General features: G+C 54.1%; 9 protein-coding genes across 9 annotated transcripts; 6 read left to right on the plus strand and 3 right to left on the minus strand.

Annotated features, from left to right (window-relative positions):
• Nucleotides 1-806: 806 nt before the first annotated feature.
• On the plus strand, nucleotides 807-1,302 carry J4E88_000257 (uncharacterized protein; the record flags this gene model as incomplete). The annotated part of the gene is made up of 2 exons (XM_049393936.1): nucleotides 807-1,125; nucleotides 1,193-1,302. The coding sequence occupies 2 exons, from the start codon at nucleotides 807-809 to the stop codon at nucleotides 1,300-1,302; spliced, it is 429 nt and encodes a 142-aa protein (XP_049259765.1).
• A 1,663-nt stretch (nucleotides 1,303-2,965) lies between these two features.
• Nucleotides 2,966-3,369, plus strand: J4E88_000258 (uncharacterized protein; the record flags this gene model as incomplete). Its single annotated transcript, XM_049393937.1, has 2 exons — nucleotides 2,966-3,188; nucleotides 3,251-3,369. The coding sequence occupies 2 exons, from the start codon at nucleotides 2,966-2,968 to the stop codon at nucleotides 3,367-3,369; spliced, it is 342 nt and encodes a 113-aa protein (XP_049259766.1).
• Nucleotides 3,370-3,676: 307 nt separating this feature from the next.
• Nucleotides 3,677-4,705, minus strand: J4E88_000259 (uncharacterized protein; the record flags this gene model as incomplete). The annotated part of the gene is made up of 1 exon (XM_049393938.1): nucleotides 3,677-4,705. One exon carries the CDS (start codon nucleotides 4,703-4,705, stop codon nucleotides 3,677-3,679), a length of 1,029 nt encoding a protein of 342 aa, XP_049259767.1.
• Nucleotides 4,706-5,261: 556 nt separating this feature from the next.
• J4E88_000260 (uncharacterized protein) lies at nucleotides 5,262-6,482 on the plus strand (the record flags this gene model as incomplete). Its single annotated transcript, XM_049393939.1, has 1 exon — nucleotides 5,262-6,482. One exon carries the CDS (start codon nucleotides 5,262-5,264, stop codon nucleotides 6,480-6,482), a length of 1,221 nt encoding a protein of 406 aa, XP_049259768.1.
• Nucleotides 6,483-6,889: 407 nt separating this feature from the next.
• On the minus strand, nucleotides 6,890-8,687 carry J4E88_000261 (uncharacterized protein; the record flags this gene model as incomplete). The annotated part of the gene is made up of 3 exons (XM_049393940.1): nucleotides 6,890-7,549; nucleotides 7,599-7,710; nucleotides 7,759-8,687. 3 exons carry the CDS (start codon nucleotides 8,685-8,687, stop codon nucleotides 6,890-6,892), a joined length of 1,701 nt encoding a protein of 566 aa, XP_049259769.1.
• A 731-nt stretch (nucleotides 8,688-9,418) lies between these two features.
• Nucleotides 9,419-11,201, plus strand: J4E88_000262 (uncharacterized protein; the record flags this gene model as incomplete). Its single annotated transcript, XM_049393941.1, has 2 exons — nucleotides 9,419-9,541; nucleotides 9,594-11,201. The coding sequence occupies 2 exons, from the start codon at nucleotides 9,419-9,421 to the stop codon at nucleotides 11,199-11,201; spliced, it is 1,731 nt and encodes a 576-aa protein (XP_049259770.1).
• Nucleotides 11,202-11,773: 572 nt separating this feature from the next.
• On the minus strand, nucleotides 11,774-13,219 carry J4E88_000263 (uncharacterized protein; the record flags this gene model as incomplete). Its single annotated transcript, XM_049393942.1, has 1 exon — nucleotides 11,774-13,219. The coding sequence occupies one exon, from the start codon at nucleotides 13,217-13,219 to the stop codon at nucleotides 11,774-11,776; it is 1,446 nt and encodes a 481-aa protein (XP_049259771.1).
• A 1,474-nt stretch (nucleotides 13,220-14,693) lies between these two features.
• J4E88_000264 (uncharacterized protein) lies at nucleotides 14,694-15,629 on the plus strand (the record flags this gene model as incomplete). Its single annotated transcript, XM_049393943.1, has 3 exons — nucleotides 14,694-14,837; nucleotides 14,895-15,170; nucleotides 15,225-15,629. 3 exons carry the CDS (start codon nucleotides 14,694-14,696, stop codon nucleotides 15,627-15,629), a joined length of 825 nt encoding a protein of 274 aa, XP_049259772.1.
• Nucleotides 15,630-16,512: 883 nt separating this feature from the next.
• On the plus strand, nucleotides 16,513-18,642 carry J4E88_000265 (uncharacterized protein; the record flags this gene model as incomplete). The annotated part of the gene is made up of 1 exon (XM_049393944.1): nucleotides 16,513-18,642. The coding sequence occupies one exon, from the start codon at nucleotides 16,513-16,515 to the stop codon at nucleotides 18,640-18,642; it is 2,130 nt and encodes a 709-aa protein (XP_049259773.1).
• Between the last annotated feature and the right edge of the window lie 2,839 nt (nucleotides 18,643-21,481).

The following is a 21,481-nucleotide window of genomic DNA, read 5'->3' on the forward strand; positions in this document are numbered from 1 at the left end:
TCCCTAGCCGCCGGCATCGCTGCGTTCGCTTCTACTACCATCCGCACTTACCGTCGTGGAGGTCGATCTCCTAGTCTACATGCCTCCTACACCCAATGCCCAGGCCCACCTTCCAAATCCAGCGCTAGTTGCCGCGTTTCCCTGTCGATCCCTAACCGCACTCAGCCTATCGAACACGCACATGTGCACCACCGCCAGATCTCCGGCGATAAGCAGCTTGAAACACATCATCTTAGTTCCGGGAGATAACCGGCGAATCGTTGTCCGTACCTTCCTGATCGGCGGAAGTCGCATGTCCTGGATGCATGGGGTGGTGCTGGGGATGTTGATGCTCCGGTTGTCTTGGTAGCGGGAATTCATGCGTGATGTTGTTGTCGAGCGAATGGGAGGGGGTAACGTGAGAGGGTGGTGGATGTATGAAAGGACCGAGGGTCTGCGCTTAGTATGGTGTTGTAGGTGCCACGCTTGGAGTGGTAGTCTGTGATAGGTTCCTCTACCCCAGCTTGAGAGGGCCTCTGCTGCATGGCTTCGCGGAGCAATTGTTCCTTCCGGAAAGGTGCTAAGGTCCTCTGCGTCCGGGTTTAATTGCTTTCGAGTATGATCTTCCACTTTAGGGTTGAGATGGTTCGGAGGCGACCGCTGGACTAAATGCTGGACTACACTGGGGTGATAGGTAGTAAGGCAGTATAAAGCTACTATGTAGCACCCTTTGTTTGAAAGACAGGTCTACCAGCCCCGCCGATCCCTCGTTACACAATTCCCGACAAGACACTCGCTCGTCGTCTCATTCTCTCCCAGCCGCCAACATGAAGTTCCTCACCAACATCCTCCTCTTCATCGCGCCTATTGCCCTCGCTCTCCCCACTTCAGTCTCCGAAGAGGCACCCGTTGAGATTGCTGCTGTCGAGTCTAGACAATCTTGCTACGTCAAGTGCGGCTCAACATGCTACACTTCATCCCAAGTCTCTGCTGCACGCAGTGCGGGTTACAAGCTCTACCAGGCCGGAGACGAAGCTGGTAGCTCGACCTACCCCCATCGGTATAACAACTATGAGGGCTTTGACTTTTTGGTTTCGGGCCCGTATGAAGAGTTCCCGCTGAGGACCTCGGGTGCTTACACTGGTGGTAAGTCCAATATGTGTTGATGAGAAAAAGGGCCAATTAGAGAATGCGTGCTGACTGAGGTGTTTAGGATCTCCGGGTGCTGATCGTGTCATCTTCAACACTGCTGGACAGCGTGCGGGAGAGATTACACACACTGGTGCCAGTGGCAACGCGTTTGTTGCTTGCTCCGGATGGTAAACTTGTTGTAAGGAATTGATCGTGAAGACCATCAGAGGGTCGTTGGCGGCATCTGAGGGTGAGCGGTTTGCACGGTCCCAGAATGCAGTGCATCGGCGAGTTGTAACGAGGGATCGATGTTGCGTCCCAAAGAACTTTTCATCCGCATACCAGTGTCGGACATGTTGGAGGCAATCATTCATGTATATACCTTTTTTGAAACGATTGAATGCATTTTCAAGCTTCTTGCTGCATCGTGATGAGTTCGACTTCGATATGTGGCGTGCTTTCACGTGGTAGCGCGTCCGGAAGGCACGCTATCTCGTGTTTGTACTAGTGAGCCGCTCAATCCGCAATCTTCCTATCGCGAACCTTCTGTCAGAACGCGTAGCATTCTTTCAACGAACTCATCTCATTCATTGTCGCTTTTATTTAGCGCCATGTCACGCGTCACCAGTGGAGAACACCTTGCGCGACAAGAGTTAGAGGAAGTCATTAAGACCTCGACTCACAAGCGCTTACAAACTGTCCTGCTCGAAATATGCAACGAGTCGCCAGAAGCTTTCAAGCTAGCACACGACAAGCTTTTTGTGAAGGAAGAAGCAGCAGGGCGGCCAGCCGTGTCGCTTCTTGATGGGCCGCTCGCAGAGAATTCCGCCTTCAAGTTACCAAGAGCTCAGAAGCGCGGTCGACGCTTCGACATTTGTGTGCAGTGTTATAAAGAGTTTGATATACTTAAGGAGGAAAGGTGCGAATGGCATCCAGGTAAGAAGATCCCGACCATCAAAGTCCATAAATGTATCACTCACATCTATACAAGGAGACTTGGAGGTGTTTGAAGATGAGGACTTTTGGGCCGATCATGATGAAAACTGCCACGGAGAGATCGATACCGAGGAAATGCGCGAGGAGTATCCTGAAGGTTTCGTCTGGAGTTGTTGCAAGGGGTACGGTGATGCTAAGGGCTGTAGAACAGATCCTCACGAACCACGCTCTGCGAAGAGAAGCAGGACTGAGAGTCCCAGTGGCGAGTCATCATCGGAACGCGATTCTGAATCAGAGTAGAGAGACACTTGTGTGTCTATTCCAGTAATATCTTTAGTAATAACGGTGTTCATCTTCGATGCCTTCACCGACAACCGTCCTAAGCTGTCCGAAACCAGCATTCGACCAGAGCGCACGTCCGGACATAGTATGGCTATGCGACGCGCATGATCACATCGAGCTATAATACACCATATAGCACCCTGTCAGAATTAAGCTATTGGATACGCGCGCTTACTGCGTCAAGGGTCCTGAGGTCCTGACTGTGTTACCGCCCAGCCAACAACATAAGATCAGCTCAGTGTCCATCATCACACTCCACCGGAGCCATCATGAGGTCTATAACATACTCTTAAGTATCACTTGATACGATGTCATCGCAACGAAACTTGACAAACTGCTCGCCAACCGCTGACAATGTGACCATGGCAGGAAAAAGGGCACGAAAACCAACACTATCTTACGTCCGATCAGTGAAGGCAACATTATATCTGAGAGGGAGAGACTATATATGTGAAAATATGTATAAAGTCTATGAAGAGGCACACTCAAACAGCTCACAACACATCTTCTCCCACTTCCATATCCACTACATTACAACTCTTTCGAACTATCAAACCTTCCGGTCTAACACCTCAAGATGCATTTCTCCACCGCTATTACCACCTTGTCCGCTTTCGCTGTCATGAGCGCCAGCGTGAGTGCCTTCCAGGCCGACTTCGACACCTGGGACGTCCGAGGCTGCATGGGCAGTGGTGAACCAGGACGCCTTAACCACTACCCCACGGTTAACAAGGACGTATGCGGTGACCTACCCAATGCTGCGAGCATCAGAGTCAACTACCTAGAGGGAAACTGCCAAGGTAAGTCTACGGCCCTCAGCATTCTTGTACTTGCGATCGGGACGCTAATGACGGATGTGTAGTGAACCTTTACTCTGGAGACAGGTGCACTGGTGACTTTACTGTGTACAAGAAAGAGCCCAACTACAATCAGTCATGCAAGAATGTTGATGGCAAAGTGAGCTACAAGGTTACTTGCTAGATTCTCGCATCTGTTGGACGTTGAGAGTGAGCGATGAATGAGGCGTAGACGGAGCTGGCAACGGCGTGGATATTTGGACAGTCATTACCATTTCTTCTTCTTTTTTGCTGTATCGCACTCCGCTCTTTGTAGATCTGTCTCTGTACGTCTGGCTGTCTGTTCAACACGAGACGGAAGCGTACTTAGAACAATCGAACCTTTCCACCCAACTGTGCTCGACTGGCCATGTGATGATTCGCGGTAGGAAATGTGTGAGTTTGAGGAATACGCTGCGGTGCTATCCCACTTGATGGAGCCTGCCATACACTCACGCAGTCTTCCTCCACGCGTCAGCCAACAGCGCCCCACCGGCAACCATACCACAAGCACCAACACCCCAATCACTCAGCAACCCTTGTTCTAATGACCAGTGAACAGTCATGGGCGCATATGCCAGATTAGACGCAAGATCCTTCCACCACAGCCAGTTTTCCAATTTCCTGGCCTTGATCCGCTCTTCCCTCTGGATCTTATCCTCCTTCTCCCCATCACCCGAGCTCACCGATGTCGATGTAGCCGGCGAAGCGTAATACTGCTGCACACCCAAACGAACCAACTCGACACCCACATACGCAGCCCAAAACCTCGAACTCCACAACCACCACGCATTCTCCCGGGCTTTACCCACATCGCCCGTCCAACTCGCCGTTGTCAACGCGCCCTTTGAGCTCAGGTACGCGCCGTTCTCCAAGACCTGGAAACCAATACAGGACATGATGGCCGTCCACGTCAATCCCCTCAGTATCTTCTCTTTCCTACTTGCATCTTCCGGCAACCGGTCTTGATATGTATCCCGCGCCCAAGTATACAAGCCCAGTACGCCCCATAATCTCACGAAGATGCGGAAATCGGATATGACAGCCGCAAGCGCTTTCGAACTTCCAACTACTTGTGCGATGACTTTTGTGCTCGTGGGTGCTGGGAGGGAGGCTATGAGCGTTTCGCCGGGGAGTAGGACACCCTCTGCTTTCTCGGCGATTTCTGTAGCGATGGATGCGAGGCGGCGTTCGAGAACGCGGGAGAGGACGGCGTGGATGAGGGTTAGGGTGTACGAGGTTGTGCAGAGGAGGACGTCGGTGCCGCTGGGTGTGGAGAGGAGTTTGGAGAGGCGGACGAGCGTGCGGTCTGCGGTGCTAGCGGTTCTGGCGAGGTGTCTTAGGAGGAGGAAGCGCAGCTTTTGTATCGTTGTCAATCGCGACGGTGGTGTGGGTGTAGATTTCGCATCGGGTTGTGGAGGTGGCTGGTTTGCGCTGGTAGAAGAAGGGATGGTAGTGGAGTCCGGATGCGAGTCGTCCATTTTGAGAAAGTGAGTATTAGGGTAGACGCTCAAGGGAGTCTTGGAGGCGAGCAAAAAGGAGTGTCGGTGCTATCGAGCCTGCATGGTGTTGTTGATGTCGCGCGTAGAGGAAACATGACACCACCCGCGTGTTGACCGAGGTTTGCTCGGGAAGTTGCTTATCGCGTCATCGGCCCGCACGTGGAGCCCACGTTTGGCGACGACCCATCCATCTTCATTCACATGTGACGAGAGATGGACCCTGAGAAGCTCAACCACTACCTTCGCATCACCGATCGCGTGAGGTCTCGTGAGCCATGGTCGCAGAATTCCCATGGCGAAGGCTAGTCGTCATGGACTTTGTTCTATGCCATTTGGGTTTCGTATAGAAAGCTTCGACTCGGCCCACGGCGCGGATCCCTGCCACCTCGTCGTCTTCCCCATACCGTCCCCACTCATACCGCCTCATCTATCGCGGGGAGAAGATACGAGAGCGGGCTCTCTCTCCACCTTCTTATACACCGCCTGGTCGCGTTGAACACCATCGCTTTCGCTCTCACCTCCCACCTCCGCAATCATGTCGACTCCAGAGATCCCAACGCGTCGACCGACCTACCCTCTCGCTCACGCTTTCCGCCGTAAACCCCGTCGTCTCCCTCTCGTCCTCCGCTTCTCAAAGGGCGCTGTTCACGACATCATCCTCATACCCGTGCTCCTCCACTCGCTCTTCACCGTCCTGATCGTCTACATCGATACCCGCTATGTGGACAGCATATCCATCCCCGCGACCATCATACCCTCGCTCTCCATAGTAGTCGGTCTGATGCTAGTCTTCCGCAATAGCACCGGCTACGACCGCTTCTGGACCGGCCGCAACTGCCTCACCACAATCGGAACCTGCGTCCGCAACCTCGCTCGGATCTGTCTCGTCAATTCCCGCGACAAAGATGGCCATGCAACGGAAGAGGAAAGAAGGGATACAGAGAATATAGTCCGAGTCCTAGTAGCCGTCTTGTACTCGATCAAACACAACCTCCGCGCGGAGTTCAACATCCCACCCGCCAGTCTAGCTACCTTGCCTCCTCAACCAAGCGTTTATCCAAACCGCTCCCGCCCTGTTTCCAGACGCCCCAGCTATATCGACCGCACTGGTAGTTTCGGCCCGTTCTATCCCCCCATTCTCACAAACAACAGCACAAGCACAACCCCGCTTCTCGGCGGATCGACTGCCACCCTCGAGAACGGCGATGGCACAACACCTATGAAGAAGGACGAATACGTGTCGCTCCTCCCGGAAGGCTTGATGGGTTACGAGGATCAAGGTCTTGGCTTGCCCTTACAACTCACGATTCTACTGGAAGGCTACATCCGCCGCGGCCACGATAGAGGCTGGTTCCACGCACCTCTTTCTTCACAGATGACTGTTCAGCTAAATACTCTCGTTTCTGCTTACGGCACTATGGAGACTATTCACAGCACGCCCATCCCTGTCGCGCATCTGATTCACCAGAAGCAGGTCCTGGCGCTGTATGCATGTGTGCTTCCATTTGCTATTGTCGATGATTACAGGTGGTGGAGTGTACCCATTGTGGCTATCATTGCGTTCACGCTCTATGGCATTGAGGGTATTGGTGTTCAGTTGGAGGATCCGTTTGGATACGATAAGAATGATATCAAGATGGACGGGATCATTGAGGATACGAGGCAGGAGGTTATGGTATTGTTGGAAGAATGGAGGGCAAGTCACGAGGGGAGGGCTATGGGAGGCATGTTTGAGTGTGAATCGTTTTGCGAGTGAAAATCCAACGAGCGGATCTGAAGGAAGACATGGAGTACGACGAGATAACGAGAGGGTCAGCCACGAACTAATGTTTGTTTTGGTCTTTACGAGTTTCCATAGCGTAGATACCCCAGAAGCACAATGGCCAAACGAATGTGTCCTACACGGAAAGAAAGCTGCAAGCGCGAAGATTTGGTTGACTTTGTTACAATACATTAGCTACCGTTCTTCCGCCCTCCTGTATGTCTTGCTTACTCTTGAACTATAACACATTGCAACATGATCCCCCCACCCAGACCTACATGGAGATCATAACAATCGCTTTGTACACGCCATAACGCCCGGAAATATGCAACTGAGCCCGAAAGGAGAGGTTTCCAAGAGAAAGAAGTTGAAAGATGCAACACGCTCAGTTTGCGGATCGGCTAGTCAAATCGCACCGGAGGTAGAGTCGGTGCTCCACTGTTACTTCGCGCTCCACTGCTGTCGGAATCAGACGGAGGGGAAGTCTCGCGCATGCGGCTGCCGGCTGTTCTTCCCGCACTACCATCGAGCACAAAAGGGCCGGCGTCGTTCCTTGGGGTCATGGGACCGTCCTGTACGCGATCAGGGCTTAGGCCATTGCTGCCGGCAGGATACAGAGGCGATAGTCCCACGTACTCATTCGCACCGTTGACGTTGATGGACACTGGCTGTGTGACTGACGATGTTGGTGGCGTGAGGCGGCGATCGGGCGTCTCTAGTACAGTCTGGTTCTCGATGTTTGTGATCTGATGGTGTAGATCCGTCAAATCAACACCACCGTCTGAATCGGTGCCATTGATCTGGGCGACAGAGGCACGGGGAGTGACGTGACGGTCACCTTGCTCCGCGCTGGCGTGAGGAGCCGTGTCACCGTTGACTACCTCCTCGTCACCCTCCCAATCCTCGAACTCGCCCATGTCTTCTACATCCTCTTCTAGATCTGCGACCGCCCTGCAGTTTGGGCAAAGGAAGTTGGGCCATGTGGGTCCATTGAGAATAGGACGGATACACTTGTAGTGCCAGACGTGGGAGCAGGGTGCTACAAACAGGGACTGACATGGCTGTGCGCTGATTAGTACGGTTAGGTCTCGATACTACGGGAGTACGTACGGCTATGGACATCAAACAAATCGCACATTCAGACGTGTGTGTGGAAGCATTGTCTCCCGTGACCTCCTTCTTGTTCTTGGCAAGTGCGCGTAGTCGTTGATGGGTTTGTTTGCTGTGCGGGTTAGTAGTCGCCTTCTACCGCGCGGACAAATAAACTTACTTGAAAGTATTTAGTCCCTGCTGCCAGCCGCGGTTGCACTCGACGCGAATCTTGACACATCTGAAGATCATCTCCTCGCCGCCACGGAAATCGATGCCCAACTGGATGATGTCGCCATCCTTTATGCGGAAGGGCTTTGACTCGACGTTCGGCTGACTTAGACGGATGTGGTTCAGGAAGGTGCCCGAGGAGCTCTTTACGTCTTTGATATACCAGCTGCCGTCCTTGCACCACAGCTCGCAGTGCTTCCTGCTGACCACCTTGGACTTGAAGCCGATGGCCGCAGCCGACGGGGCATTGGTTTGGACTTCAGGGAGGTTGTCGCGCTCCGAGTATCTTCCTACGCGAAGAATCGCGCTCTCGTCGGGGAGGGTGCGGTTGATGGTGGGGAATATCAGCGAAGGTCTGCCGGCTCGGGGGTCCTGATGCGGGATGAAACGAATCGAGGGGAGGTGCTTGACGGCGCCCGCGCTCTCGGGAGCGCCTTCCATCGGTTGGGCGGTGGCGGGCCCTGGTGTTGAGGTGGGCGTGGGTCCGGTGTTATTGCGCACTTGCAGTTGGGGCTGAGCCGTCTCGGAACGGGTTCTCGTCATGGTGGGTTTGGGGGTAGTGGGCGGGGAGTCAGTCGAGGGAGGCTGGGGGTGGGTATCGGCCGTGTGGCTCCTCGACAGTGAATCTGGACGGGCGGCCGTGTGTTGGTGGGACGACGAGGCAAAGGCGGGCGAGGCAGGTGGAGTGTGTGTTGAGGCGCGTGGCCGTGTCCCGGTTCGGGAGTCCTCACGTGAAGCGTCGGCTTGGCTGCCGGAGTGCAGGTGCAGGTTTCGGAGGAAGCTGATACCTCTGTGGACGCCCGTGGGTCGCTGCGAGGGCGAATTGGGGACGGCAGTCGCAACTGTAGGGAGGGCTGGGGTTGTTGTTGTGGTGAACATCACCCCCGTCAGCGGCGCAGAGCGAGGATTAAGGCCTGAAGCTGGCGTGGGCGGGAATGTGAATGCGCGAGTTTCGACAGCGTTTGACAGACGACGCAGTTTGCCCGTTTACAAGAGCACGCATGGGTGGGAGAGTCCGAGACACTGCGGCACTGGGGCAAATGATGAATGCAAATGCACACTGGCAATGGTGCGCGAACAAGGCCAGGGCGGCCTGGACGGGCCAAGCAAACCAGAAGAGGAGCAGGCCGCCTCTAGACTGGCGATGCGGGACTACCAAGAAGACGGACCTCTAGCATGTACTGGTAACAGGGTTCCAGAGTCGACATGATGAAGTCAGCTCTTGTCGGCCGTCGCTACCAGATGCACTGCTGAACGTCACGCGGGACGGTAACAGCTGCCAGGTCCATGCCCATCCATGTCCAGGTCCATGACAAGATAGCAGATGGCAGATGGCGTCTGAAACCCCTCCGCCCTCGTGCTCCATGTGTCTGCATCACGGCGGCGCTTGTCCGACTAAATATAGTTCCCCGCGGATATATCAGCGCATCCAAACCGACATGGCCATGTTAGATAGAGTTCATGCGCTGATCGCAGCGTTGCGGTGTGGGGCCGCCTTCATGGTGTAAGGGATCCGCTGCACTGGGTCTCCGCGCACGTGACATCATGTCATCCGGAGATGGGGAATTTTTCGGAACGCGCGACGGGTGCTGCCCTCACCCACGCCAGAAATGTTAAGACCGCACACGTACCGACCGCTATCCCGGGGACTGTCCAAGACTTCGGCGTCGCTCACACGGTCAGCACCATGCGCAGGCAGACGGAGCCTGGCCACGGCCGTCGCTGAAGAGAGGGTTAGCACTGAGTTCACGTAGCAAGCCGAAGCCATTCTAAACTGCTGTCCAGGACCCCGCCGAACTCGACCAGATCACCACCCTCCCCAATGGCATCCGCGTCGCCACCGAAGCCCTGCCGGGCCACTTCTCGGGTATCGGAGTCTACGTCGACGCCGGCTCGCGGTACGAGAACGATGCACTGCGCGGAGTCAGCCATATCATCGACCGGCTGGCCTTCAAGTCCACACGCTCCACCTCGGGCGACCAGATGATGGAGAAGGTAGAGACACTGGGCGGCAACATACAATGCGCGTCTAGCCGAGAGTCGGTCATGTACCAGTCCGCCACGTTCAACTCCGCCGTCCCCTCCACCGTCGGTGTCCTTGCCGAGACGATCCGGGATCCAATGGTGACGGAAGACGAGGTACAGCAACAGCTCGAGACGGCCGATTACGAGATTGGAGAGATCTGGAGCAAGCCAGAGCTGATCTTGCCGGAGCTGGTACACATGGCAGCCTTCAAGGACAACACTCTGGGCAACCCGCTGTTGTGTCCCAAGGAGCGCCTGCCCTTCATCAACCGTGCCGTTGTCGAGGCATACCGAAAAGAGTTCTTCAAGCCCGACCGGATAGTCGTTGCCTTTGCCGGTGTCAACCACAACGAAGCTGTCCGCCTGACAGAAGAGTACTTTGGCGACATGGAGAAGGGCACCGGCCCATCGCTCATCGGTCTCGACTCTAATAGTTCGGCTTCTAACAGCGCACCGCAACAGCAGATGTTCACGGCCGATCACCCAACACCCACCGGGGCACCACCGCAGACCTCGAAACTCCTCTCAAAGATACCTTTCTTCAAAAACCTCTCCACATCAGCCACCTCCAACGCTTCCGTAAATACATCACTCGACCTTAACTTCCCGCCGATAGACACCTCGCTACCATCACAATACACTGGTGGCTTCCTCACACTACCGCCAATCCCACCACCAGCAAACCCCATGCTCCCCCGCCTATCGCACATCCACCTCGCCTTCGAAGCGCTCCCCATCTCCTCGCCCGACATCTACGCCCTCGCGACCCTACAAACACTGCTCGGCGGTGGTGGCTCCTTCAGTGCAGGTGGCCCAGGAAAGGGAATGTACTCGCGTCTCTACACCAACGTACTGAACCAGCACGGATGGGTAGAGTCCTGCGTGGCCTTCAACCACAGCTACACCGACAGCGGCCTCTTTGGCATCGCATCCTCATGCGCCCCCTCGCACGTAACCCAAATGCTCGAAGTCATGTGCCGCGAACTCAAATCGCTCGGCGACGAAACCGGCTACTCCGCCCTCAACGACGTCGAAGTCCAACGCGCGAAAAACCAACTCCGATCCTCACTCCTCATGAACCTCGAAAGCAGAATGGTGGAACTAGAAGACCTGGGCAGGCAAGTCCAAGTTCACGGCCGCAAAGTGGGCGTCAAGGAGATGTGCAAGAAGATTGAGGACGTTACCGTAAAGGATCTCAGGAGAGTGGCCCGCCATGTTTTCGGTGGCCAGGTCAAGAACATTGGAGGTGGGTCTGGAGCGCCGACCGTTGTCCTGCAAGAGGGTGAGCAGGAGGGGCTCAAGAGGAAAGAGTTCACATGGGATGACATACAGACGAGGATTGCGAGGTGGAAGCTTGGTCGTAAATAGAGAAGCATGAGATTGATGAGGCTTGGCTGGGGATGGAATTGTAAACGTTGTACTTGTATGATAGGTGTGGAACGAAAAGATGAATATCATGATTACCCTGTGAACCCCGCACATGGAAGTAGCTGTTGGTAGCATGGGAAATGTGGGCCTTCTTTCGCTTTCAGCTTGCACTGGACTGACTGCAATCTCTACTAAGTGTGTCTAGCCACCTCGTACGAGGAAAACGCTGAACAGGCCTGAAGACTACACTAAGATATAACAAACACATTGGAAAGTCTAGCGTCAACGTAAGCTCTAGGGTGTTGATCCTTCCAACTGATTAAAGTGTAGCAAAGTTTTAAATTACGGATAATGATACTATTCTAGTCATCATCCGAGCAAGAAGAGGGGATCAAAGGAGACGTGTGAGCAAGTCTCCTCCTCCGTTCGCCTCCCTCCCTTATTAACAGCCGTATTCTCATTTGAACCATGATCTTTCTCCGTTGTCATGAAATCATCAAACCGTAACTCCTTATCCGCTTTTCTACTGGCCACCCATGTGCCAGCCCCAGGAATTCAGACTGTAGTTCTCTTTACACCTGCGTCATGATGCTTTGTAATCCAATATCCGCGTCCTCTTCAATCTCAGTAGTCGCGACCTCTGCGGTCTTGATCACCGCTTCCAGCTTATGAATAGCAGGGACGTTAAGAGCGACAAGATCGGGTGTGTGCGTCTCAGCTGCTTCTTCCGTGATAGCAACGCCTTCTACTACGACGTTCTCTTCCTCTTCAGTCGTAAATGAGTATACCGAGAACTCGGAGTCGGTGCTGCTGTTGTTTCCTGACGCTGGGTCACTGGGCGCCGTGGCTTGTGCGGTAACATTTTCGAAGCCACCCGTATACGTTCCGTTCTTGACCTCATTGCGCTCCTTCTGCTTCCGAACGCGACGTAAAGCTCCGAGGTCGAACTCGCCTACAGGCGGAGAACCCGTGTTATCGCGAACTGTGCCAGTCCTTGGAAGTGGGAGCGTGATATTAGAGCCTTCGGAGCTGGATTCTCGGTTTGGGCGGAAGATACCCTGGACGGCGGATTTGAGACCTTGAGGTGTGAGGAGACTGGATCCGCGAGAAAGGGAGCGGGCAATGTCCACGGACGATCGACGACCCATCTTGTAGAACCGTCGGCGGGGGCGACGCTGAGCGGAGATCTCGTCCATGTCAGTTTGCGTCGTCTTGAACGTCGCTTCGCTTGAATCGGTTGTGTTGGAAGAGGCGGTAAGTGGTGAGCCTGCAGATGTAGCGAAGGAATTCGAGTTGGGCAATGTCGATGGAGAGGTGCCTAGAGTTGTCGAGGATGGCAATGGCTGAACTCGAGTGCCGATGGTACGCATGATGTGTGCAGATTTGGTTGGGAGCTCCTCCATGTCTTCTCGTGTCATGGGCGGGAACTCTGCGTTGAGTACCGCTTGAAAGGGGATGTACATTCGTTCTCGATAGTACGGGCGACAGGTGTGGCAGGCTCTTACGTTGCATCCCATGGGCTTCTGTGGCTGATTAGTAGTCTGTTTGCTAATTTCAATACATCGGAAACTACTCACTGCGTTCATATCAGGCATACTGTTGAAGGCCCCGTCGGTGCTATATGGCGCCTTAGCCATGGCAGCGGTGAGTCTAGAGACGACATCGCTGGCTTGAGCGGCTTGTTGCGTGTCCGAGATGACCTGCTGCAGCTCAAGCTTCAGGCCCTTGAGCTTGTTCAGTTGCTTGTCGGTGTAATGTCCGCTCTCCGCTGTGATAATGATACTCTCACCCAACCCAATCTTTTCCAACTCCTGGCGCAACGCAGACTTCACTGGCTCGATGCTATCCTGATCCCTAGCTAGTAGTGTGCGGAGAAGATGGGGTTCGCAATCCTGTCTGCACTCGTACAGGAACCCGATGGATGGCGAGCGCCCGCAGACGCCGCAGTGCTGCTCCTGACCGAAAACGCGGTCCATGTCCAGGTGGGTGCAATTGGGGACTCGCAGGCGTTTCCCCATTGTGAAGGTCCGGTCGAGGTGAATACCGCGGGTTGGTAGGTTCGCAATCGCTGACGATCGGCTGTATGCAGACCTCAAGTCGCCAGGAGGGGACACACGCGACAATTGATCCGCAGAAAGGAGGACCAAAGGTGGGCGGCCGGAAGAGCGTGGCAGTTGCAGTTGCAGTTCCGAGACAATGACAGGGCAGGTGCACTCACGCTAGACTGCGAGGAGTGAGTGAAGGCGTGGACCCTAAGACAGCGGCGGCGTAGCAAGAGCGACCTCGGTAAGTCGTCTCTAATCAACTCGTAATTTTTTTAGCAAGACGGAAGGAAGAGGGCAGTCGAAACCAATTAAGTCTTTTGGAAACGGCCGTTCACACGAGTTGTCACCCGCTGGCCATGCTCCACTTGGCGGCTTTGCACGTTGCGGGTTTGGCCTGACCTCGTAGGTACCCGATTTTACCAATGTTGAAGCCCTCTGACGGTCTTTGCACGTGCCTTGACTTTTTGTTGTTGTTGTCTCGCAATACAAACGACGAAATGAAATGAACGAAAGCGCTTTGACGACGCTTTGGAGCAGGACAAAGAAAAGAAAGCCACGGTGAGCGAAGAAGGCCATGCGGGGCGAGATCAGGCCAGGTGGAATGCCAGGACGTGATGCCATGTGAGGGGTAGGAAATGAGAGGCGATGGCGTTTACGAAGAAGTTTGGGGTCGTACAAACAATGTGTCTAATCCAACATTGTGGCACCTCGACGCATGTTATCTGAACGTGTAGGTGCTAACTCACGGCTACGTCTAAATCATGGAGGACCGGTTTGATGTCTTACCCCTTCGGTGCACATTCCATGAGAATATTGCTCACACGAGGGCTGGTGATGATGTCGTCGGCTTTTGAAGGGACCAGGATCAGTCAGCGATAAGAGCTCAGGGAAATCACTTCACGATCGACAACGACAGCGTAAGGGTCCCCTACCGCGATGAACCCTGCGCATGACTGTACTCGCCATCGCCCACGTAAATCACGATTGTCGCTGGGTGCAGAGCCTGTAATGAGCCGTGGGAGCGACTCTCGAGCTGGCTCGGTGCAAACAAGTGCTGGCGGCGGCTTCCGACGCGCTGCCATCCGCCAAAAGCATCAGGCGAACGCGCCCTCGGCATGCCGTGTGGCCCAGCTTCATCAGCATTCCTCAAAAGAGTCTGCAGGTATCGCAGGCTGGAACTGAGGAAGTTGGCTGAGCACTATCGTCCTTACCCATAGCCGAAACCGAGGTCGTGTTGTTGTGCCAGACCACGCGCTTCCGCATCTTGGGCTCGGCGCTAGCAGCACGGAGCACCCAAGTCGTCCGAGGTGTTTACACTTCATCCCCAGCCATCCCGACGCCTGGCCAGCTCGTCAACCCTCCCCCACAAAACACCTCGTCGACCGCAGCCCCATCTCCCACACGCGCCCATCCGCTGTCTGCTGCTGTCGCATCGCATTGAGGCGCCATGTCGGTCAAATTCGAGAAGGAGACGACGACCAAGGCGACGGCCGCCGTTGCCGACGCTGCGAGCAAAGTCAAGGATGGCGACCTCATGCACGAGCTCGGCCAGGCCCTCACCAAAGGCGGCGGTCCCAATGGCTATCTCGCTGTGAGTCTTGTGCGACGAAACATGTGACGAGCCCTTCACTGACGGCACGCGCGCCAGGCCTACCTCAAGCAGCTGCAGAGCAACCCATTGCGCACCAAGATGCTGACATCGGGCACTCTCTCTGGTCTCCAAGAGTTCCTCGCATCGTGGATCGCCCACGACAGGAGCAAGTCGGGCCACTACTTCACCTCGCGTGTTCCCAAGATGGCCATCTACGGTGCCTTGATCAGCGCGCCCCTTGGACACGTCTTGATTAGCGCTCTCCAGAAGGTCTTCCAGGGGCGCAAGAGCTTGAAGGCCAAGGTCCTGCAGATTCTCTTCAGCAACTTGATCGTGAGTCCAGACCCGAACGGCCGTCAATCGTCAGCACGTCGCTAACAGTCGCAGATCTCGCCCATCCAGAATAGCGTCTACCTCGTCTCCATGGCCCTCATCGCGGGCGCTCGCACCTTCCACCAAGTCAAGGCGACCGTCAGGGCCGGTTTCTGGCCCGTCATGAAGGTCAGCTGGATCGTCTCGCCCATCTCGCTGGCATTCGCCCAGCAGTTCCTGCCCGAGACCACCTGGGTGCCCTTCTTCAACATTGTCGGTTTCATCATCGGCACCTACATCAATGCGCACACCAAGAAGAAGAGGTTAGCCGCTCTCAGGCGAAAGCACTACGGCGACGGCAGCGGCAGGAGTGTGGGTCCCAGTTCGCGCCCTGGCTCGCGCCCTGGTTCGCGTCCTGGCTCCGTCAGCGGAAGGCCTGTCGACGAGTACGGTCGTCCTGACGACCGCCCACGCTACTAAATGTCAGGGCTGGTAATGACAGCGCGATAGTCCGGATTCCTGTTCGCTGTTATATACCGATCAGCCGTGGCAACCCCAGCGGCTAAGAATGAGGCATCACCCGTCTTTGTTCATGTGTTACGACAAACTCGGGGAACGATATTCGGCTACCAGTCAGGCGCTTCACCATCTAGTGCGCTTTCATTTTCGCTCCCCTTTACGTGCTCTGTATATCCCATCTGTTTTCCTGCTCGATCATTGGAGCCGCGACTGGCGTTCGTTGCGCTCTTCGCTAAATAAATACTACTATTTTCACCTAGCCTTCGACCCGTGTCAACTCCATCATGTCGTCCTCGCATCTAATCCCCACAAGGCATGTCTCCGTTAGTACTGACACTTGTTAGGCTGAGTGAGAAGCGGCGCCGAAAGCCGCCCACCTACCAGCGCCAGCACATCCGTTCCAGCAGCCAGTGTTTTGCAACCTTGCGTTACGTTCGCCTACATGGTACCACGCGACCTTGGCCCATGGGCATGGCGCGCGCAGCTGTCAGATCAAAGTAAACCTTCGGGTTTCCAGTATCGACCCAATGGTATACCACTTGGCCCGTAGCCCAACGAACCCCGACCCAGATCTTTGGCTTGCCCATGACAAACAATACGTGATAGCGTTTGCATTACGTTCGCATCAACAATGATTCGTGCTCCATGCTGACTCTCCGAACGGAGAAGCTGCCGCCAACGACTACGTCGCGCCGGCTGGAAGCAGCCATCATCCGCTTCGGCCTCCCGCTCGACCCAACTATAAAACAGCAATGGAACTACCCTCCCGCAGAGGTTCGATCAATTCTTGATTCTTTGACCTTTTGCCAAGACTCTCGGACCTTCACATCACTCTCACTACTCAATGACGCTCGGCTCTCCCGATCAATATGCGTTGTTGCCGTATGGTGATCGTTTCTTTGGCGGAGCAGCGCTTGCTCGATCAAAGTCCTACCCCTCTGATTCAGAATCAGATCTCTACATCCCTTTCGAGCCTAATGATTATCGTCCACCGCTATCGAGCGTCGCTGTCCGACTTCAAGATCCCTTCCTCAGGTGCGACAGGAATCTTGGGTGGAACATTGATTGGGCAGTCGCATTTATCGTTGATCGATTGGAACAGAATTGGGCTGACACAGCCGAGAAATTGAAGAATATACGGATACGGGCTGCGACACTTGAAAGGGACGGGCTGGTCCAGGAGATCCCATATCGTATCTTCAACAAGCTCGATGAAGTAGTCTTTGCCGGTCATCTGAAAAATGCAGTCTTCCTCGATTTTGACACCCTGGGTACCGACGTCTCAGGTGCCACCTACACCCACAGACTAGGACCAAATCCTGAGGTCAAGCGTATCTCTATCGTCTTGAATCTGGACGCGCTCGAATACGCCAAGGCGAAAGACATCGTCGCTGTTCTGATCCATCACATGATACACGCATACCTTCTGGTCGCTTGCGGCGCACAGAAAGAAGACGAGGTGGACTATGGACGCTTGGATCATGGCGTGCATTTCGGTAAGATCATATTTACCATTAAAAAGCTCTCCGCTGTGCACGGGAGGGAGTTGTCGCCTCTCAACTATGGACATGGCCCTTCCAACATTCGCTACATTGCCGAGGAATATTACAGTCCAAGAAGGAGAGAAGTAGTTGAGCGTGAGGACCGGGAGCGATGGTATTGCAGCCACTGCCATAGCATCGTGCAGGGGCCATCCGAGAGCGAAGTGCAGAAGTGGTACGGGAAGGTTTGCAAGCCGCTGTTCGACCAGCCCAAGTGCGTCCGCGAGCCGGAAGTCCAAACGTACAATGAGCGGCGTCATGAGCTCGAGACGAGACACCGTGCACGTCTTAGACCTTCTGCAAAGTCGGTCGAGTTCATGTATAAAGACAAGCCTGTCCTCGTTGATGGAGACAAGATTGAAGAGTCTCTGGGCGTGGTGAGGGCATTTGAAAAGGCGGGTAGCCGCTTTCTGAAGGTACACAAGGAGGTTTCTAAAGACACCTTCGTCCGCTTCCTGGAGTTTCTGCACACTGGCTCCTACCGGCCTGACCCACGCCCATTCGCCGCCGCGGCAGCAGGTTTGGGCATCGAACGTCGAGGCCCACCCATCATCAAACCCCAAGCAACGACCAGTGAAGCCTGCGTTCTGACTGATGTACAGTTCGCCAAGCTGGGTACATTGATGGGCTTCGAAGACTGCAAGAGCTATGCTCTCGATCGAATGAACGCATATGGCATCCTCAACGAAGACCCCGTAGCCGTGCTCAACGAGATCTATAAAGGCTATGAGCCAGACTCTGATCTGAAGGACTGGGCGCGAAAGTTCCTCGTCCGAGCGCCAAACACTTCGAACCCAGAGTACCACACTACGTCAATCAGCCTCACCACCATTGAGCCGCCTAACCTGATCAAGCTTGAGAGTCAGCAGAGCTCCCATCGCATGCGCTTTCTCGACGCCATTGATTCCAGTGGAGCGCTGGAAAACGACGTCAACAAAGCTCGTGCCGAACTCAAAGCTGCCGGTTGGTACAGCTGGTCTACATTTCTACCGCATGAACCACCCAGGCTGCTCACCGAGCGCTCCATGAGCTACTCCGCCCATTCACTGGCCCTTGGTCGACGCTCCCCTCTTCTCCTCGGCCGCGCATCCACACCAGACCCCTGGCGCAGCGTCCACGACCTCACCAACCAACTGTCCACCCTAGACATCGACCGTCTGCATGACTTGGAGCGCGAGAAGGAGCGCGACCGTGAGCGAGTAGAGAAGCTGAAGGACTACGAACGAGCCAAGTATAGTGATATCGAGCATGAGAAACTCAGAAAGCTACGCCGAGAGAAGGAGCGTGAGTTGGAGAGGGAGAAGGAGAAAGTGAGGAGGTTGGAACGGGAGAAGGAGAAGGTTAAGGAGACGCATGCGCAGTTACAGGCTACGGCGGCGATTGAAGCGCTTTTTGGGAGGAGTGGGCGTGGGTTTGTTGGGGAGTATGAATAAATTGAGGAAGGCCGAGTGGCGGAAGAACGGTTGGGTGTTGGTTTGCTGTTCTGTGACGCTCGGCTACCTTCGGCGCACGTAAATGAGATAGTGCGTCTTGCTTTCTTGCCGTACCTAGCTGTTTATAGTGATGTCTTTCTAAAAGGCCTAGAATATGTCTTCATCGTAGAACGCTAGCTGCTCCAGCATGTAAAAGAAAGCAGTGCCTACTACATGCCAGTCAGGACTGCGACAAGGCACAACAGATGTGCGACCTCGATATCGATATCTCTCGCACCGGCATTCCAATACTATTGCAGCTCCATATTTTCCAAACCAGTAATAGGAAGCAACTTGTGGTTTGTGACCTTTCTGAGTCCCGGCTGCCATGTCCTCGCTTCCGCCTGTCACTCTTCTCATGACTCCAATCATTTCCATCTCCCAGAATGCCGACCACCCTTCATCATGAAGCTGTCGTTTGATAGACTCGATCAGAGGATCGTGAGGTGAAAGTTCACCTCGAAGCTTCTCTCTCTCATAGTCAAATGGCGCCATCTTCAGACCAGAGATGTCGGCCCAGGCTCGGATAAAAGCCGTGTCAACAGGGGCCTTATTCTTTCCAAGTAAACTCTTGACTGGTCCTTGGACAAATTCCTTGTGCGACTTAGAATAATCGAGGTAATCACGCAGCGCCACCAAACAATCTGTCTCCCGCCTCATCGTGGAGATGATCCACTGTAACTTCCAAGTAGTAAGAGACTGGTCCGAAGCCCGTCTGAGAATGTGGAACCACCAGTCGGAAGGCATGACGGAAAGGTTTCTAATATCGAGAAGGTGACTCTCTCGTTTAACCTTCCGAGCTCTTACGAGAGTAGATTGTTCGATCTCCTGACAGTCCAGTTTAAGTACATTACAGAGTGTATCGATCAAACTCCATGCATGTATAGCTTCAGGGACTTCCCCTCCGTACTGGCTCCGTAGCACATCCAGGAACAATTCTATGAGCGGTTTGGTATAGTCTGGCAAAATCGGGTCAGACGACTGTAGGACATTGCTTGCGATTCCCAGTAGAGCATAAACGCCGTCGTGAACAAGCGTGCACTGAGATGAGGAAAAGGATTGTAATAGAGACGGCAACGTCATCGAATCCGCAAATGCTTTAGAGGTGTCGTAGTTATCAAAACTACGCATCGTTTGATAGTTCATCCTGTAAAGCAACAGAACTTTTCCAGGCGTGTCCCATATCAGAGGGTCTCGTAGCGTCCTGCCCGAAACCGAGGGGAATTCAGCTATGGTCCAAACAATCCGACGCAGGTCGCTGACTTTGACACGGCATGTGCCCCACCACACATCCAAATCTATGGGCAAAAGGAATTCTTGTATGACCCAAACGCGTGACCAGTATTTTCGATTCAGGAAAGCTGTTAGCGCTCGGCGTGTCTCATCATTACTAGGACCAAGGGATTGTCGTGCAGCGGATGATAGTATGGTGGAGTAGACTAGATCAGAGTTGCCATCCGCTTCACCTAACCATGCAATGGTAGATGTGGCGGTCGAGTACAACGCGCCCATCTGGCCGACTTGATGATTGCGCTCGTGAACATCATGCTGGTTGATACCTTCTCATCTTAGTCAGCGGATTGATAGATATTTCCTGCTACATCGCATGGTGCATACACAACGCATCGATCCATAGTCGACTTCCGCGACCTTCATCCCAGATTCGGAAACGATGGAGGAAGTTCCGAAGATTTTTTCCGACTTCAATAGTCGTGCCACCGCATTCGATTTCGGCGTGTCCGCCACCTTGGTCCCAAGTATACGATAAGGCGATGAACGAAGGTCGCTCGTCGAGATCAGCATGCGTGAGGTCGCAGCGAATCTGTTGTTCCGGATCACCAGGTGTCACAGTGAGGAGACGGATAGTCTTTTTGCTTCGATCCAGCTGCGTGTAGCCCAAGGCTTCCATCTTCTACTATGCTCTTTCGTGCAATGATGTTGTACTGCAGTAGGCTCGAATCTTTCATCCGATGATCGTGCAGTGGAGCATACCAGAAGCCGATATTGCTGCTGGGTTGATGAAATGTGCATATGTAATATTTGAGAAATGGGAGACGGAAGAGCGAGGCAGCAGCGATCCGGCTGAGACTCAGCCTGGGCGTTCAGTTGGAGAGGGCATCGCTGCACAGCCTCTCCTGTGTGGAGGCTGAGCTCTCCGATCGTTGACTGGTTGTTCTGTCATACAGGCACTAGCAGTTGGCAAACCAGAGGACTTTGCTAAATTACTGGAGGAATGGAGTAGATCTCGATCATTTGTAGCTCGCGACGCAATTGCAGGAAGTCGCGAATGTCGGTCGTCCCAGGACGGAAGCGCCCCGCATCGTGCCCGCAAACCCCGCACAGCGTTCTACGTATACACAAGTACATTCCGTCTTAATCACGACACGCCCCAGCATTGGGTTTCACAACTGTTCATGTACAACCTTCATGCATGACTGCTACTAGTACTTTTCGGTCCTTTCTCGAAAGCACATAACCTTTAACTTTCACATCACCAATGTCATGACGACTAGTCAAGAGATCAACAACGCGCGCTTCAGCAAAGAAGCACTAGAATGGGATTCGAATGAGAAGCATGTAGAGTCAACTTCAAAAGCACTCGAGGCCATCAAGCGCTACGTGCCTGCATTCAAAAATGGAAGCAACAAAGGTATTATCATGCCGCGATCCCACTACGCTCTTGAACTGACGAGCATCACAGATCTCGACGTACTAGAAATTGGGTGCGGAACTGGCCTCTTGTCCTTCATGCTAGCTCCACACGTACGCAGCCTCATCGGCGTCGACACAGCAGATGGCA

Source organism: Alternaria novae-zelandiae (genome assembly GCF_023758075.1).
Source record: "Alternaria novae-zelandiae strain BMP 2774 chromosome Unknown scaffold_1, whole genome shotgun sequence".
In the NCBI taxonomy this organism is placed as follows: Eukaryota; Fungi; Ascomycota; class Dothideomycetes; order Pleosporales; family Pleosporaceae; genus Alternaria; species Alternaria novae-zelandiae.